Here is a 20164-nt window from a genome sequence, read left to right on the forward strand (position 1 = left end):
GCGGTTGATACGCAGTACCGACTCTCATCTGTGCAGAACAGTTCTCTGTAGTGAGCTGTTTCGGAAGCCTGCATGAAGGGATTCTATACATGGCGGTCTTGTCGCCTTGTGGTCACCCTTGGTCTGCCAGTACGGGGGTGGTCATTTGTGGTGTTAGTGGCTCGGAAACGTTGCTGAAGCCTGTAGATGGCCCGAACGTTGACCTGGAAGTGATTGGCAACGGCTTGTGCAGTGTGGTCTTCCTAACGTCTGGTTCCCCTGAGCTGTCATGAGTTGCGGCATCCTGCTGACGTTGTAATGTGAATGTTTCAACCAGGTTTAGGGGTGCATTTTATAGGGCTGGTCCATGTGAACAACACGTGCAGCATGAGTTGCATGAAAAACATGGAGAACACCGTACCATCTCCGAGACCAGGTTGCGTTTTTGAGACCAATTCCTGGGTTCCATTCCGAGTTTGGGACGGAATGTCTTTGCTGAGGTAAAGTTGGAGATGTTGTCAAAAATATACAATCAAAACATCAAATGAGTTTACAGATATCCATTTCTGAGGAGGAAACTGACGTTTGCTGCTTAGTATATAAGCCTGACAATGTTGCAGTTCCATATGCAATACATATATGGCATGATAATTTATGATAAGCATGGTATTACTCAGAATAATGTGTGTGCGTGCGTGCGTAATCATGTACCCAGTGCGGTTCACACAACTGACAATGTTGTATCAACCTGTTCATGATATAAAACATACCATGAGTACTAATGGATTTACACAACATTACATCTAAACTATCATCAATTCATTGATAAACATAACAGGTTACTACCGGGTCAACCAAACTACACATACAATCAAATATGGTATTTCTTACACACAAAGTATATGTGACATCAATCTGATATAGATAGTTTTACATGACTTATACATTATAATGGCATAAAAAGAACATAATATAAGTAACTAACCCCTACAGTTTCTGATCCTGTCTGTATCCAAGTGCAGTGTCCTTGAGAAAACAGCAGATGTGGAAACAAAGGGTTTAAAAGTTTGACACCCAGTTCAAAACTAGCCAGTCAGTCATTTACACATGTATACTTTGAAGTGGACTTACCCAATGAAATACACTTAACAAAAGAAAAGAGCTCTAATCGTATTACATGTACTTTACATCTCGTCACTATATGGCTGGAAGAATGTCGATATGACGTAAAACTCAACTCAACTTAACTTACAACTGCTTAAATATCTTATGCAGCCTGAAATGAGAGATTTGATTATTTGTATAAATCAGTGACTATACAAGATGACTAATCCATACATCTGAAATTAATCCAATAAATAGGTAACAGTTTCTGTTTTTCCTTGAAATAAACAAATAACATTATTTAAATATATTAAAGTAAAACAGGTCAATGATAAAACATGATCACTATTTACAGAACTTGAACTATGCCACTCCTTCACACCCATAATGAAAACTAATATCAAATGCTGACATTAATACTAATGCTAATACCAACACTAATACTTACTTAAATCTCCTTACTTACAGCTATACATCCTGAACATTGCAAGTATTGAGGTGTGTTAGTAGTAAGGTGATTATTAATTATTAAGGTAGGCATAATATTGCATTGCAGGTCTTCCCGTGTAAAACATTGGAGTTCCTGTGGGAATAGGTCCTGCGGGCATAGCTCCTGCGGGGAGAAGAAAAGTTCCTGCGGACATAGGTCCTGCGGGAAAAACAATTCCTGTGGGCATAGGTACTGCGGGGAAAAACGTTCCTGCGGGCATAGGTCCTGCGGGACAAAATGTTCCTGTGGGCATAGGTCCTGCTGGGAGAAATGTTCCTGCGGACATAGGTCCTGCGGGAAAAACAATTCCTGCGGGCATAGGTACTGCGGGGAAAAACGTTCCTGCGGGCATAGGTCCTGCGGGAAGAAAAGTTCCTGGGTGAAAAGTTTCTGCAAGAAGAAAATTTCCTGCGAGAAGACAAGTTCCTGCTGACATAGGTCCTGCGGGAAGAAAAGTTCCTGCGGGAAGAAAAGTTCCCGTTCCTGCGGGCAGCATAGATCCTTTTTTGCAACTAAAGTAAGTCTCAAGTGTTTTCTTCACTTCTCTGATGGTGATCCGTTGAGGGTAATCCTTCAACATGTTCAGTGTGAGATGTTGTAATTGTGTTGGTAAAGTTTGGAGCCTTTCCACTGCTTTCGTTATTTGGGCAAAATGTACCATACACATATAGTGACCATAGACGTATGGACATATTGGAACCCCAGTCGAATCCATGTTAAAAAAGAGCATAAAATATAACTCCGAGAGAAAACACATCACATGAATTGGTGTAATGGTTCTGTCGAACTTCTGGAGCCATATATGGCCATGTTCCATGGATTGATGCCATATAGCTGCCAAGATGATAAGGTGCCATTTGGAATGATTGACCAGCAAATGCATGCATTTTAGCTTCTCCGAAATCGGATATTTTGCATACAGGACGTCCATGACTCTCGGTGACTAACACGTTTGCAGGCTTCATATCCCTGTGAACAATATTGATCTTGTGCAAGAAGTCTAAGCCATTGGACATGTCATACATAAACAGCTCTTTTAAATCCACTGGTACATACGTTTTTGTCACAAAACGATTAAGGTCTCCAAGTTCACAAAATTCGAAGACTATAGAGAAACCATCAAATTCAAAAAATTCAATAAGTGATACAATATTGTCATGGTCTCCGCTTTTTTCCAGTAATTCTGTTTCTTTGTCAAACTTCTCACGTTGCGTCTGATCAATTTTTGACTCAGATTTGATTTTCTTCACCGCAAAAAATTCATTTGTCTTTCGATTGATTGCTTTATACACGACCCCGAAAGTTCCCTCACCAAGTGTTTCCTGTAGGTCGTATTTGGCGTGTACTTCTCCAGGAGAGAGCAACTGTCCCATGGCTGTCCTGTCCTGCCCTATGTCCTTACACCACGGTATTTGACTCAGATGTGCTGGACATATCTATAGCTATGGAGTCACACATGCGTATGATGTAATGCTCTGTTTTGTTTGGTTGTTGTTGTTTTTCGCCACACTGAGCATCGATCTGCACAATTGGGATACGATGACGTGTCAGCCAAGTAAGCGAGCCTGCCACCCGATCCCGTTAGTCGCCTTTTATTAGGACGAGCATGGTTGGTGAAAACCAAGTCTAACCCGGATCTTCACGGGTCTGTTCTGAATAGATGAGTTCTATATTCCGCTGGATCGATATGTGAACAACCATCGATTCATGCACTATTGCTCGTACAGGAGCACCTTTAGAATACAGCACCACAGCAACCGTGTTGCCATGCATGCGTCATAGGGCATTGTTTCGAGATCGTGCTGTTACTGTATAGACTACACTGTAATGTCAACTTACCGCTGATTCGAATCCATGTTGGCTGTTAATAACAGCCTGACTGCCTCTACTTTTAGTTTTTTGAGTGACATGAATTAAAAACTTTGGATTCTATCATTAGCGGAATTTATTTTTTTTATCATGTTATTTTTTCAACGTTACCAGAGGCTTGAATTTCTGTTTAATTCTCTATTATGGTCCCTTAAAAAATTCCACATAATTTATTTTTGGGGGGGGGGAGAGTTCCTACGCCTGTAATATAGATGGAATATTGCTTAAAGCGGCGTAAAATCATAACTCACTCACTCACCCATTACATTAAAATAACAGATTATAATAAAGACGATAACAAACTGTCAACATAACACATGTTCACACGTCAAAGTCCATATTTGGACGGATGCTTATGCATATCCCATGAATGTCTGGTAAGGTGGTGTCCGATTCCAAACACTTGTCACAAGATACGGCATGTTGATTCTTCCTGACAGTCTTATCGCATACAACACAGTGGTGAGGCATTGTGATGAATGATATGTAATGTGTACATTCTTGCGTTTTAAATACAGTTTCATTTTGACACTGAGTTTGGGCGATTTGAGTTGAGTAAATGTACTTAAAACATCAAAGGTTGTGATGTTTTCACGCTAAATTGACAGGCTTTTCCAATCACTGTCGGCACAGTAGATGTTTTGACTATCGAAACATTCTACAAGCCGATTATCGGCTACAGTCAGTCAGACTCATTCATTATCTAAACATACTGGAATCCGATTATCAGCTAACACAAACTTTCCAATCGCTGTCGGCAGAGTAGACGCATTCCAAAATTCTGGTTTTAGATTATCTAATGACAAATAAGATTTTCCCAATAATTAAGATTTTATTTGGTGCCGTTTTCACCATAAGATTTGTAGCCGTTTTCGCCAAGTCGAGGTTCCGTTATGTCCAAATGGTGCCGTTTTCGCCAGGTGCCGTTTTGCTGTGGTGACGTTTTAAGCCTGATCCCGTATGCATATTATCAGGGATACTCTACAACCCTTATAGAGTCTCCCTGATATTATATAGGGACTCTTTAAAATTTAACACCTATTTTCTTAATAATTACTGAATTTGTTATCGTTTGATCTTCTTCTTTGCTAGCGCTTTCATTAAATTTGTTTGTGTTTTTTTAAAAAGAAATTTAGCGTAGGTGACGCTTATTTAGAAGTGTAAAATAAGAGAAGGGACTCCGTACTACAAAAACAACAACACATCAACTAAACTCATTGAAGCTTTACTAGTTTTCAAAGTCCGCTGGGATTGACGTACTTGAGTCATAACGATGAGAGGTTACTATGTTCAAGAAAATAATCCGATTCGAAATGCCAGTTTTTCCTGACATTTTCGCTTGGCCTCTTTCCAAGAAATCACGAACCCTTACAAGACCCCTGTGAATCATTTCACGCGATGCATTGTGGGATTACACATCCGGTACAGCCACGCCCTCTACGCGGAAGAAGTTTTCTGTGTAGAAGGTAAATAGTGTAGTTAGACTTTCCTCGGAATATTTTTGCTTAGATTAATTTTGCCAACTATTAAATAGTTTTCTGTTGTCAGTGGCTGGTCTTGTTAAATTCGTCAGTGATTTGGCAATGGCATTTTAGGCCTGTTATTTTGACAGGTCAACTCCCATAGAGGGAAAACTTCAAAAGATATTTAAAGATTTATGCATGCACTCTCGTGTAAATGCCTGTTTGTAGTTGGAATGGACTTACTGAGGATTCACTCTGAGAAAGCCAAAGAATCATAATGATAAAGTGAGAAGTTGGAAGTGTACTTTGCAAATATATATTACCCAGATACACTGTTTATGGTGAATTTTGCATGACGTTTAGTTTAATAAGGTGAAGATTGCATCATAAGCACATGCCATTGTTCTCCTTAACCTTTTTTGTGAAATATTTGAAGGTTCATTTTGAGATATCATCTTGTACCTTCGGTTTTGGTGTGTAAGCAATCAAGCATAGGTCCGCACTGATTGATGGCATGAGCAACGGTGTTCCAGGAACACACTCAGACAGGTCACATGTTATCACCAGAGACCATATAATAAATTTTATGGCCTCTGTTATCACATAACCCATCCTCTTCATGAAGTTTTCTCTAATGGGTATAATAGTCTGTTTGCATTGTAAATGTATCGATGAATTAAACAAACAAGTAAATCGATTAAAGCGAAATTAAGATTGTTCCATCTACTGCGCTTATCCCCTTGTAATACAAACCAATAATAGTGATTTGAATGGTTCATTTTGAGATATCATCTTGTACCTTGGGTTTCGGTGTGTAAGCAATCAAGCATAGGTCCGCACTGATTGATAGCATGAGCAACGGTGTTCCAGGAACACACTCGGACAGGTCACATGTTATCACCAGAGACCATATAATAAATTTTATGGTCTCTGTTATCACATGACCTATCCTCTTCATGAAGTTTTCTCTAATGGGTATAATAGTCTGTTTGCATTGTAAATGTATCGATGAATTAAACAAACAAGTAAATCGATTAAAGCGAAATTAAGATTGTTCCATCTACTGCGCTTATCCCCTTGTAATACAAACCAATAATAGTGATTTGAATTTATGATTGTTGTTAAACAACTTTTATCTTAAGCTGAATAAAACTCTGAGATTTGAATGTTCAATTGGCAAGGTAAAATTATGAGGATTCGCAATCTTTATTTCACTTAATTTGATTTACTTTTTTGTTTAAAGTGAAATTCATCGGTACAGTTTCACTGCAAACAGACTATAGTATGTACTCTCCAATGTGAGAAATCCAGGGGGGGAAACAACAAAATGTCCCCAGCGACCTGTGCAGGTTGTAAGAAGTTATCAAATGGATATTATGGTCAGATTAAGCGACTTTGTAACTTCTTTTTTTATCAATGCTGTCATGTGATCTGCAGTAAACTTACACTGCAAATTATTCAGTGTTACTCATTTTGTGTCATTTTACTAATAGTAATAAATTGAGGCATAATGTAACATATGCAACTGAAAAAGATATTTAACACTGACTGTAAATGTACAGTCTCTAATTTATCATGGCATAAGAGAGGGAATAAACCTTGTCAACACCTGACCGTGAGATCACCTGACTAACTAGCAAGCACCGAGAGCATGGAAAATAGTGTTTTTGTTATTATCCACATTGCTTGATCCAATCTGGACTAACAATATGCAACATCTTTCACTGGTTGGAAGACCTTGTCTAGTAAATTCTGTCATGGTATAGCATAAGATCAGCTTTTAGTAGTCCATATATCAAGACCATTATTTACTCAAATTGATGTGAAACTAACAGTTCAGGCTAGGTATTTCTTGGTGCAAGTTGTAAAATAGAAACAATATTACCAGCAACTTCCTTAATATGACACTGTAGATGTGGTATAAATCTTTATACCATTGTCAAGCATGATTGATCATTGTACAGAACTATATATGGTAGGTGATTAACAGTAACATTTTATACACTAACAAGTTAAAAAAAATGAAATGTCTAAGAACCTCCATAGAACCATAGTAGATACAGTCAAGATGCATTGGTGTGCAGAGACTGGGGGTTTAAAGGTCAAAATAGGGTAAAAACAATCTATACTTGTGTATACAGAGCCAAATAAAACAAAGAGAATGCAGTCTGGTATATGTGTCATTGCAATCTGACAATATTTCATCATAGATCATGATATCAATCACTGGTTTGCTGACCCGTGAAGGTCCTGGCTAGAATTAATCTTCAGTAACTCATGCTTGTCGTAAGAGGCGACGAACAGGATCGAGTGGTCGGGTTTGCTGACTTGGTTGACACATGTCATCGGTTCCCAATTGCGCAGATCGATGCTCAGTGTGGCAACAAACAACAACCAAACAAAACAGAGCATTACATCACGTGACTCCATTAGTGTTGGGAATTGGTTTAAATCTCATAATTGATGATTGGTTCATTACAACCGATCAATCATCGGAAATAATTGGTTAGTGTCATTTATCACTTTTGTTTGTTACTGCACAAAAGATAAATAAAAAAACATGTAGTTTTTTCGTTTTCTTTGCAAATTGCACAAAATGCATTTGCAAATTTCACATCTTTAAAGGATGACTAGCATGTTAGGAACATGAATTTCATGGAGTCTTTAAAATAAATTCAATCATGAATTGGAAGAGCTTTTAGTGCTAATGAAATCTAACAGACAAAACCAACCTTGTGAAAAATATTGTTATTGCAAACAAGTGTTCCAAAATTGATTGTGTTCGATTATGAGAAAACATGATCGATTGCTTGATTGTTTTGTCATTGCAACCAATCTTCGATTATTTCAATTAATCGGACCACCACTAGACTCCATAGCTATAGATATATCCAGTGCGGCGTAAAACTAAACTCACTCACTCACTCACTGGTTTGCTTGGTCTTTCATGTGACTGAGGACCTGGGCACCGTACCACAGAGCAGTGGTAGCTGTGAGGTAACCACAGTTCCCATACCGTAACATGGACTTGCAACAATGGTAGCACTGCAATCGCTTTGTGGAACTACCTAGGTCATGTTGATATCTGGGGTTGATTACATAACAGATTGATGTATTTTTAAACAGTATTTTATTTCCAATAATGTTTACATTTTTCAGAGTACACAACTTAAGAAAATGGAAATAGGATCAGCAAACAGGCCATATGGCCTATGTCAATGCTTCTCCGCATATAATTCATTATTACCTTGACTTAATTCTATGGAGCAGACAATAGAACATTAATGAATGAATCAAAACAAAATAAAAATAAAGAAAAGAAAGAACAAGATACCAAGTGCATTTTATGTTTATAGGTTGTTACTTGAATTCAATTAAAGCGGTTAGTTTCAGTTATATAATTCTGTACTGGATTTTATTAGGTTTTCATTGTCTAGAGGAGATAAGTCGTCATTGCCGTGAAGTATGGTATATATGCTGAGGTGGTTAAGGACAAAGTATTTGTCGGGTCTAAACTGGGCATAGCGGGGACATGACAGAAAAAAAAATGGATAGCATCTTCTCTGTTATGGCCACATGGACAAGTGGGATCATCAATCAGGAATCTGTCAAATAAGTGTGCTTTTAAATCACTACAACCTAGCCTAATTCTGGATAGGATCACTTGGTATTGTCGCTGGCCATAACTAGCAATGTATATAAAATTTGAAGAAATCTGAATATCTGTGGAAATCAATTGTTTGAACCTAGATAGGGAATCTACATTTCTGATATTGATATCAAGTGCATTCCATGCTTTAACAACAGAAGGCAGGAAAGATCGGTTATACTGGGATAAGCCCAGCATTTGTCTGGAAGTCGTTGGATTTACGAAGGTTATATCCTGTTATGCTGGAGATACTAGGTGGGACCCATAATGATAGGTATTTAGGAGTCAGCCCATTGACCATTTTGTAATATATACATAATTTATGATAATGTAAGCCTGTCAGACGATGAGCAATAACCCGTTTCCCTGTAAAGCTTTTAAGTGACTAGTTCCTCGTACTGCTCCACATATTGTTCGAAGAGCATCCAAGTGTAGGTTTTCTAGCATTTTTACTTGTTCTTTGTTACAATTATCCCAAATGTTATCGCAGTAGTCAAATATGGGTAAGATAAATGATTTGTACATAATTTCAAGCGTTCTTCGATTTAACCTGTATTTTAGACTACGCAAGCAATTAATTAGTGGGCTCACTTTACGGACAAGATAATCAATATGTTTGTGCCACTTTCCATCTTCAAAAAGAATCCGATTGATGTATGCAGCAGAATGGTCTGTGTGATGAATGTGAGCAGGTGTGTGCTGGTAATAAATATGTGTATTTATTGATTATATTCTTGTTTGATGAAATATTTCTATTTTTGTGCATATTGCCAATTCAACTGTGTTTAAACACACCACCACGTACAAGGAAATGTTTTACACTGATACAACATGGTATGACCATGGTGATTAGACAGACCACCACTGTACTCAAGGGCGGCAATTAATCCACAAAGGGGCGAATACAATATGTTTCATGAATATAGGGTAAGAAACATGAACATTTGTTCAAGAATACTCTGTTTAATATCAAGGAGTAAAAAACACACAAGCATGTCTTGTAATTGGTTAGGCTGAAACATTTCATGCCCTTTAAAGCCTAATGACAGTTTCATAAAGGGCAATGGCAAAATGACACAAGTTATGCTATTATAAGTCTTGTATAGCAGCAGGTATATATCCCTTTTAGCTTATCTCACTTTCATAAATACTAGATGTGTACCAAGTGGAAAACACTCTTTTTAAAATGTTATTGTCATTTTTGTATTCTATATAACAAATAACAAAGTGAAATTCATGGGGGGTATGGTTTAATTCAGTGAATAAGTGCATAAATTATAACTGGACTAGTGTAAACACACAGTCATGGACTGGTATGATACAGCAGCAACACACGACGAGTGATGGAAATTCTCATCAAATGAGTTGCTTTGCGATATTTTTATGTCATGATGACATCTTGAGGCAGTCTATCAAGACAAAGTGCTCTTGAAGTTATATGGCACAATTTGCAGTGTCTTTAGGGTTTTTTCAGCTACAAATACATGTAAGGAATGTACAATATTTTGTATTGTCTGTGAGACAGATAAGCACCATGCTCCTGGGTTTCACCAAAGTGGGAAACATCTAATCCCAGCACCACTTCGGGTTTTCCCCCCACATTAAACAGACATGCCGTGGTATAGCTGGAATACTGTTCAAAGCTGCAGTATGCTTAAATCACTCACTTTTGTATCCCAGAGTACTTCATTATCTACTTAAAGGCACAATGTCACACATTTTTGAAAATATTTTGGCCTGTATTATATAAATTTGGGTATCTGCACTCATTTTAGCTTCCTATTGATGCAATAAAAGACTTATTATACCTTACGACTTGCCTGAAATCGATACTTGAAAGTTTGAGGAGGACAGCTTCCAAACAGAGAATACATGCCATATATGGAATGTAAACAATTGCTCCGTACATCGAAAACTGTCACACATGGTGTTTGCCGAACTGGTTTCAATCACAACTTGTTCGTAGGATATTTGTAAAGAGCGCTCCACAGGACATAACTCTATAGGGTTTGCTTTAAATAATGTTCGGCCGGTAGATGGCGCGAGAGTTGATTTAAAGCTGTGTTGCATTCATTCCTTCAAACCTTTTTAATTTAATATTGTAATCTAAATACAGTCGTGCCCCGTTTATCCGAACCTCAGATATCCGGAAAACTCGCCTTCCGAACGAAAATTCATTAAAACGAATTCATAACGTTGTAAAACTACTCACTTAACCGGAAATCTGGTTTCCGTAACCGGATGGTCATTTTCACAAACCAAATGCTAAATCATATGCATTTTGTTCTCGTATATCCGGATGGCTGAGCACCTGTCAATATGTTTACACACGCATTTTACCGAGTGGCCTTGCGTGCCCTAACATGAAACAAGGGTTACAAGCCGGCATTCTTTGAAGGGTGAGAGGATTAACTGCCATTAATTAGCAAGGTGACACTGAGTTAATCTTGAGGCGTGTCAATTGTTATTGGCAAGGCTAGACGTCCCCGTTGTTTTGGCAGTGATTTTAATCCGGAGGTTTATGTTGGGTACAGGAACAATGCAAAAGCGTGGATGACATCAGAACTGTTTCGTGATTGGTTGCTAGCATTTGACAGACAGATGAGATTGAGAAGTAGGCGTGTTATATTACTGATGGAGAATGCATCAAGCCACACCCCCAATGTGAAGTTGACACATGTCAGATTTCACTTCCTGCCGCCAAACACGACGGCACACATTCAGCCGATGGATGCAGGAATCATCCGTGCTTTCAAAGCAAATTACCGCAAGCTTGTTAGGTCTTCAGATGAGAGTCTGGAAGACCTACTGTTTTTACCCGGATTATTATTATTATTTATACGTTTTTTGTACCAGCTCTCCTGACCTAACCCCTGGGTCAATTTTCATGAAACTTTCAGGGATGATAGCCTGTATGCTGAAATTGATACAGAGTCGAAAAAATCCCGACTTCGGACTTCCGGTAAGGGCAGACAACCCAAAATGTCGAAATCTTTACACCTGAATAACTCCAAAACTATAAGAGATAAATTGACCAAATTTTCACTCAATGTAGACAACATCATAACCCAGCGACTCAACGCATAGCACAAGTTGGCCACCATGATAGATTTTCCGCAATTTTGGAAAACTGAATTTTTTGCCGATTACCGCGTTTTGACTGTGCCTGTCTTTAAAAATCATCTTCTCCAGAACGGCATATAGTACAATCATGTTCGAAAGACCATACTCTGGACTACTCAGTTTGCTCAAGGCATGTCGATATCTTGAATGGTTTTGGAGTTATCGCCCTTGGAAGTTGGTGAATTTTTTAAGCCGCATTTTCATAGGGTTAAGAAAAAGGTCACAACTCTGTGGAAAATCATTGGCTTCAAGTTTACTAAGTACCAACCTGTAGGTAATTGAATGGGAAACATTTTTGCTTCACATCATGGTTATGTAAAAATCAATAATTACGTCACCATTACGACACAAAGACAACCTTCGCGATTTTGCACATTTCCGCACCTTTTTGATGGTGCCTGTGTTTAACAATCTGCTTCTCCAGAACGGCAAATAGTACAATAGTGTTCTATATATCCTTTTAAAGCCCACACTCCGGACTACTTACTTTGCTCAGGGCATATCGATATCTTGAATAGTGTCTGAGTTATTGCCCTTGGAAGTTGGTCAATTTTTGGCAAAACGCATTTTTATAGGGTTCACAGCTCTTCGAAAACACAATGGATTTCCTTTTTGAAGATCCCAAACTGTAGATAATGAAATGTGGAACAATTTTGCTTCACATTATTATTATGTAAAAGTCAATAGTTATGCCACAATTACGCCACAAACAGGGAGGGACATTTGGATTTCGCATTTTTTCAGTTGTGAGAAAACTAACTGAAGGAAGCGGCGAGTGTTGCTTGGTTTTTACTGTCGCTTCCTTCAGTTAGTTCTCATCTCACTGGAAGCGCCAGTAAAATCTAGCCACAATCGCCACTTCCTGGTTTTCCAGTGCCCACAGAAATAGTTCCCTCTTTAACAGGCCGCAACCCCGTTGTTCTTAGGTCTACAGTCAAAACAATTAGTGTCCTGGAATTGCCAGGAATACACTTCAAACACCCGTAACTCCGAGAGTTAAAATCGACGGTCCAGCTGGCGTCCAAAGAAACGGTACAAGTAAAGGTAGCCACGGGGAGTGTATGGGGAGGTCTGAAGACCGCCAGTATTGCCCAGGAGGCAATCCTAGTTGTGTATGTATTTGTTATTTGTTGATGAATCAATTAAAAAAGAATACGTCTGAGGCTTATTATGTTCGTTTGTTTGTTTGTCTTTTTCCATATGGTCCTCGGTTCAGATATCCGAAAATTCGTTTATCCGAACAATTTCAAGAAAAACACAAGTGTTCGGATAATTATCGGATTATTTATTTCTAGAGAAGTGTGGTGTGATATAGTGCCTTTAAACACCAAGGGGTATGGTGTGATACTAGAGAATTGTACCAAGGACAATATCAGCTTATCAGTTAACATGAGGGATATATTCACTGACCTAGCTTTCACTCTACAGCATGACTGATAACAGTGTAAAAGTAGTTGTCCTTGTCTGGATAAGTTAAACTACCTATTAAGGAAGTAGGTGACCAGGAAGGAGGTATTGTCAAGATAAATGTCCAAATAAGGAAGTACAAACATGCTGGGGAAATATAGCTCATGACTATGTTAGACTCACAAAGCATGGTAAGTACAACATGACACTTTCTCATGAAACTGTTCAATTTAATGTCCATTGAGGAATGCCTGAAACGGTTGGCATTGTTAAACAAATGTTAAGGTAGACACTTTGTAAATGTATCTTTAACGGTCTGGCCTTACCTGTTGTGTGACACAGAGCAGGGCCTAGCCTTGCTCCAAGGCTGTACTGAAGGCTAAGCCCATGGATGCATAGTCATTCTATCCTTTAAAGAGGCAAGTCTAGATAAACAGACAGTACTAAGGATAACTGTTAGAGTTATAAATATTTTGTAGAAATTATCATTAAGCTATTAATTATTACCTAAGAGACTTAGCAAGTCTAAGCAGGACCCTGTTTACTCAACTGTTTGTTGTAGCGAGATGTTGTTCTGCTAGTGTGTGTAGAGAAGGTATTTCACTGCAACATATTTTGGCTATGTGTAGCTTAAGTTCTAGTCTAAAGCATGACTCAAAGACTATCTGAGATATTGTGTTTTTTTCAGATCTAGATTAGGTAATTAAACCAACCAAAAAGCTGAAGTTAGTGTGCACTCTGTTAACATACAATTTTAGGAGTTTACAATACAGTGTCATAGCTGACAGAAACCTTTGGTGCTACTTTCATTCTCTTTGCAATAAACAATGCAATGAAGTAATTAATGTTTTATGGTTATTATATAACCCCCCACATTTGTGTTAGACTGACTTCAAGTGTGTAACATCTCCTGAATTTGGGTTGCACAAATACATACCAGTGGAATTCCTTAAGATTACTCAAAACTAGTTTTGGGAATTGGTTGAAATCTCACAATTGATGATTGCTTCATTACCAACAAACAATCATCGTAAAAAAATTGGTAAAAGATTATTGAATACAGATAGTGCAGGCTCAAGTTGACAGCACCACATACTTCACTGTTAAAGTAGAACAAGACAATGTGATAGTAGGTAGCTCAGATTATTGAATACAGATAGTGCAGGCTCAAGTTGACAGCACCACATACTTCACTGTTAAAGTAGAACAAGACAATGTGATAGTAGGTAGCCCAGATTATTGAATACAGATAGTGCAGGCTCAAGTTGACAGCACCACATACTTCACTGTTAAAGTAGAACAAGACAATGTTTTTGTTACGAACAACACACATTATTTACCTGTATTCTTTCTGACATCACAATAATGGTCTGCAGTTGTATAATTTTCTGCCTGTATTTAAGGTCAAAACTTTCAGTAAATCACTTTGATGTTATAAACTGCCATCACAGTAATGCCGCCTTTTTTCATATATCTTTTTAGCCTTGAGAGTCTTTATCATTTGATGGTTTGTCATTTTAAATTTTTATTCCAGGAATAATATGTTTGTAATTTGGTGAAAATGGATTTTAAATTCTAATACATGACAAGCAAAGACTGGCACTTGTAGAATGTATTAACAAGATGCAGGGCTCCAGATAATTTTTCATGGTCAGGAGTACGTACTCCTTATTTTATCAATACAGGAGTACTGGAAAACAATAAGAGTACATTTAGAGTACTGAATGGAATTTAATGGAGTATCAGTAATCGTGTGTTTTGTTTCATATATGCACCACAACATTGCTACTCTTGTGTAACCAGGTCAGTAAACAATAAAACGATACTTTTTCAAATAAATCCGTCTGTAAATGATTCTAAGACCGTACAACATTGCTGTGGTGCGTATTTGCTACGTTTTCTAAATTATTTCTTACGGCATCGTACTTATTTTATATCCGTACATACGCCGATAAGGCCCTTATCTGGAGCCCTGAGATGTAAACATGAACATTGGAGGAAATGAAAGTCAGTTTCCTTCAGTTTTTTTCAGATTGTTTAGATGTTCGAGGCAAGTGAAAATTATGAACATGTTTATGGAATATTTCACTAACTGCTCATGATGCAGTCGGATTATAAGTTTTAAAGCCTTATAAACTACAAATAAATTGTGAACAATCATTTGTTTTGTCTCAGGTGAAGAAAGAGTCTCCCGATAAAGTAAATGGAGAAGGTAAGGCAGTTGTACCTTGTTTCCTACCTAACTTATATACCGCCTCCGTGGTGTAGTGGTTAGAGCGTCCGCCCGGAGAGCGGAAGGTCGAGGGTTCGATCCCCGACCGCGTCATACCAAAAGACGTTAAAATATGGTGCTTGTTGGTCCCTGCCTGGCGCTCGGCATTAATGGGTACATCAAGGACTGGTCAGCTCGGAGTCAGTATAATGTGTCTGAGTGGGGTATTCATGCTTCACTGCGGCATGGTATCTCAGTGGTCTAGCACTATGAAACCAGCTTCAGTCTGGGCTAGTACAAGCAGCCGCACCTACACATACACACGCATGCACGTCGTCATATGAGCGAAATATCCTCAAGCAACCGTTAAACCCAATTTCACCTCCCCTCACCTCACCTCACCTCACCTTACTTACATACCTTGTTCCGCCACATTTGCAGGCAGGTAAAGTTTCCATAGTTTATTTCAATGAATAGAGTATTCCCAGTGATCATTGCCTTTCAGGGAATCTGGGTAGAGCAGACTCAAGTGTTTCTCACCCTGTTAGCCTGTATGATGTTGTGGATAAAATTTGATCAGTGTGGTGCAGACTTTAGCTGAGTTGCTTCTACAGAGACATAGTAACTCCACTAATTCCCCTTTAGTCTATGGTCCCAATATTGTATTTCTTCTTCATGTGTTCAGGAGACAAGAGTCTGTCAAGCAAGCTGTCAAGTCGTATGAAGACCTTGGTGGAAGACACTCCAGAAAAACCCAGCAAGAAATCTACTGTCATTGTGCCTGACACACCTAAAAGTGGGAAGGTATGGCTGTTGCTAGATATTGCATTGAATTCACTTTGTTTGGAACCTGAACAGGTCGCTGGAAAAGTTTGGTTTTATGAGGGTTTTCTTATTATGCTTGAGGGGCGAGGGGGTAGCCTAGTGGTTGAAGCGTCCGCTCATCACACCGAGGACCCGAGTTCGATTCCCCACATGGGTACAATGTGTGAAGCCCATTTCCATTTCTGATATTGCTGGAATATTGCTAAAAGCTCACTCACTCAACCACTCACCACTCTCCTCACTCCTCACTCACTCACTCACTCACTCACTCACTCACTCATTATGCTGCTTGACCGAAACACAAGTCAGGTTGTCATGGCCTGCCCGTCCAGTATCTGAGTCCTGATCCACAAGTGTTTGCAGCTCTATGACTTTCGTAAGCCTATGATAAGCTATAGAGTTACGACAGGTCAGAATGTTACACACGCTTTGTTGATTGGGACCCAGGACAGTTGGACAAATTCAGTGTCCATCTTTGTTTTTCAAATTGTGGACTACATATCCTGGTGAGCTGTATACTGACATCACACTGAATTTTTTTATCCCAAATTCAGTCCAGAGCAGAACTCTAAAACCATTCAATATTTCTTCACCAAACTTGGCACATACATGGATCTGGTGGTGTACTGGTGCCTTTGGTAGTTTTGGAATTCTGAATTAAATATTTTTGGCGTTTCCATGGCAACAAGTTTGACTTAGACTGAAATCAGAACTCTAAAACCGTTCAATGTTTCTTGGGCACATAGATTGGTCTGGTGGTGTACTGGTGCCTTTTGGTAGTTCTGAAATTCTGAATAAAATATTTTTTGGCGTTTCCAACAAGTTTGACTTAGCCTGAAATTGATAATGCTGCTTTTTGGAGCAGAAGTTTTTCAATACTCTCCTTCCACTTTTCTATATACACACCTAAATATTTGACATAATCATAACTCGTAGACATAATCATGAAGAGTATTTTGCCATTATGGGGATATTGATGACTTTGTCTTCTTGTTTGTTTGGATTTGCAACATAATCCACAGCTTGTAGGATTGATAAGGAGTTAGTGTTGCATAAGCTGTTGGATTAACTGTGCATGACCGTGTTCATTTGTGTCATATGTTGACAACATGAATTGTTGTTCATGCTATCAATCACTGTTTTTTCCTGGTCAGGACTCTTATGATTTACAGACTGCTGTAATGTAGATGGAATATTTATAACAGTAGCATAAAACATCATTCACTCACTTGCACTCTATCTGTAGTTTGAAAGGTAACAGATGATAATTACTGGCATTGTAAATTGCTTCAACACGATCTCATTTCATCGACAGTTGACTCTGGTAATTGTGACCCCCTGATTGGTAGTCTTGCACTGACTTACGTTCAAATATTTATCCTCCCATGTAGACTTCTCCACTCAAGAAGCCGTCACCCAAGAAGTCACCAGTCAGAAGCAACATTGTCTTCACACCAAAGAAGTCCCCAGTGAAAACAGAAAGCAAGAAAACATCTCCCTCGTCACCTAGTCCTTCAAAGACTTCTCCCAAGTCTGCCACCAGTCCCAAGGTGAGCCTGATGATAATTGCCACACATTTAGTACAACTTCATAAAACCTAGCAGAATATTGCGTTACATAGGTATCAAAATGTTCATTATCATGTTTGCCTGTCTTTATTGATGTCCTGGAACTTCCAGGGTTATGATTGCAGTGGGTTATTTCATATAAAGGGGAACAATTATGGATGTCTACTTCTTTTATAAGAAACAAGATGTTTCAGAGTATGTTCTTACTCCTTCTTTGGGTTATTTCATGGGTCGATCAGTACCCAGCACAATGCCCAGGAAATGCCTATGAATGTCTGCAGGTACAAAAGTGCCTCCTGGAGAGTGTTTGTACAGACATTAACATGATCTCTGGTTTGGTTTCAGGAAGGAACTCCCAAGCTGGTGAACCGAGCAAGCTACCGGGCGTACCTCCACCGAGAAGGTCCATCAGCCCTCGGCTCCAAGGAAATCCCAGAGGTAAGGCATGAGTTGTACATAGCCAGGGATGGGTCACAGTTTGTATCACTGTATTCCTGAGATGGAGATTGCTATGGTGGGGCTGAAATTGGTTCCCGCCCTATTGCTGGGGTGGGGCTAAAATTGGTACCTGACCTATTGCTGGGGTGGGGCTAAAATTGGTACCCGACCTATTGCTGGTGTGGGGCTAAAATTGGAACCCAACCTATTGCTAGGTTGGGGCTAAAATTGGTACACGACATATTGCTGGGGTGGGGCTAAAATTGGTACCCATATTGGTGGGGTGAGGCTAAAATTGGAACCCAACCTATTGCTGGGGTGGAGATAAAATTCGTACCCGACATATTGCTGGGGTGGGGCTAAAATTGGTACCCAACATATTGCTGGGGTGAGGCTAAAATTGGTACATGACCTATTGCTAGGGTGGGGCTAAAATTGGTACCCGACATATTGCTGGGGTGGGGCTAAAATTGGTACACGACCTATTGCTAGGGTGGGGCTAAAATTGGTACACGACATATTGCTGGGGTGGGGCTAAAATTGGTACACGACCTATTGCTAGGGTGGGGCTAAAATTGGTATACGACCTATTGCTAAGGTGGGGCTAAAATTGGCAGGGTTGTTATCCACATCCAGGATGAGGAAGGATTAGTACAAGGTGTGTTGTGTGGAGGGTCAGGATTACATCAAAGTATATTTTGGCCCATGTTGGACTTATATCATGTAGGGTCTTGGGTGTGGCTCAACCATGATTGGGTAGGACATTAATGGTACCTTGTAGATTGTTTGTTAGTGGAGTATCCTGCATTACCCTGCAGGTTTAATGGAAGGGGCATGCTTAGTCCCATGATGGTAGATACAGTCGGCAAGTTTCATGCCAAGGAGAAGGTTGATGTACGTGGGGAAGGAATGAGCTGCTACAAAAGAATTGTGATACACATGCTAGGAATTTAAGATTGTTTCATCTAAGATGAATTTCAACTTTCGAAAACATTATCATTGTTGAGAAAAGAATTACCAGCCTTGTTTTCTCCAAAAGTTGTGAATCTGTTGAATATGAGAATCCTGTAGGGTATCTGTGATTTTCTCTATGAATGTTCCCCAGGGAGCTGATAACTGTCTGGAGGGCCTGACATTTGTCATTACCGGAGTACTGGAGTCACTGGAACGGGATGACGCCAAGAGTCTTGTAGAGAAGTATGGCGGCAAGGTCACTGGTTCTATAAGCAAGAAAACCAGCTACATTGTAGTTGGGAGGGATGCTGGAGAGAGCAAACTAAATAAGGTGATTTTACCACTGTTTTGTTTATTATTACTTTTAGTAGTACCCGTCTGTAAAGATCTGGAACTATGACAACTATATTTGTAAAAATGTGAAAGCCCAATCTAATTTGTCCATTTGTGATTTCCAGCCAATAGACAATGCTAAAAGTGAATTCATATGCATGAGGCAGCATAGGCGAATCCTCTCAAGAGAGTGCTTCCACTGCCTTTATCGGTCAGTACAGAAACCCATTCTGATGTTATGACCTTGACCTTTTCCTTTGATTGATGCAGGCGAATCAGTTCAAGACACATCAGCTTGACGAGGATGGTCTCCTGGATCTGGTTCGAAAGATGCCTGGAAAAAAGTCCAAGTACCTGGTGAAAGCAGAAGAAGATGCCAAGAAGGTGAGAGTTGTCTTCAAGTTGGTGACAAAGGTCATAACAACATGTATGATTTTGGTAACTTTTTCAGCATTTCAAATTTGAAGGAACCCTTTTGAACACTTTGGACAAAAGTAAGGGTGTATCCGAGAAACTGATGTGAAACACTGCTCACATGAGAGTATAGGTTTCTGCTCAAATTGTTTATGTCAATATGATACAGGTTCTATGAATTAGTGAGCAGAAGATACTCCCAATGGGTCTTCCAAACTGGTACTGGAATAGAATGGAGTGGTCATTGTGTGTATGTAGTTGTACCGTGTAGATGTAGCATGTTACTCATGCCTATACTCAGTGAGTCTCGGGCTGCTTTCAAATGATGGGAATATT

The 20164-nt window shown here is 39.2% G+C and overlaps 1 protein-coding gene and 3 long non-coding RNA genes across 4 annotated transcripts in view; 3 read left to right on the top strand and 1 right to left on the bottom strand.

Annotated features, from left to right (window-relative positions):
- The window catches only part of LOC124258986 (replication factor C subunit 1-like), a 44894-nt gene that overhangs the window by 14277 nt on the left and 10453 nt on the right, over positions 1-20164 (top strand). The window contains 6 exon segments of the mRNA XM_046693047.1: positions 15260-15296; positions 15982-16100; positions 17513-17671; positions 18035-18127; positions 19233-19412; positions 19685-19798. Coding sequence (XP_046549003.1) covers positions 15260-15296; positions 15982-16100; positions 17513-17671; positions 18035-18127; positions 19233-19412; positions 19685-19798 — 702 coding nt within the window.
- LOC124258981 lies at positions 378-15071 on the top strand. Its single transcript, XR_006893726.1, has 4 exons — positions 378-678; positions 9247-9256; positions 11007-11010; positions 15062-15071. It is a non-coding gene; the product is annotated as an uncharacterized LOC124258981 (long non-coding RNA).
- On the top strand, positions 1626-2041 carry LOC124258980. Its single transcript, XR_006893725.1, has 2 exons — positions 1626-1795; positions 1928-2041. It is a non-coding gene; the product is annotated as an uncharacterized LOC124258980 (long non-coding RNA).
- On the bottom strand, positions 2422-13983 carry LOC124258979. Its single transcript, XR_006893724.1, has 3 exons — positions 13972-13983; positions 12087-12089; positions 2422-2506 (listed from the first exon to the last, which is right to left on the bottom strand). It is a non-coding gene; the product is annotated as an uncharacterized LOC124258979 (long non-coding RNA).

The sequence above is a fragment of the Haliotis rubra genome, unplaced genomic scaffold (assembly GCF_003918875.1).
Source record: "Haliotis rubra isolate DU_JTF1 unplaced genomic scaffold, ASM391887v1 Scf705, whole genome shotgun sequence".
In the NCBI taxonomy this organism is placed as follows: Eukaryota; Metazoa; Mollusca; class Gastropoda; order Lepetellida; family Haliotidae; genus Haliotis; species Haliotis rubra.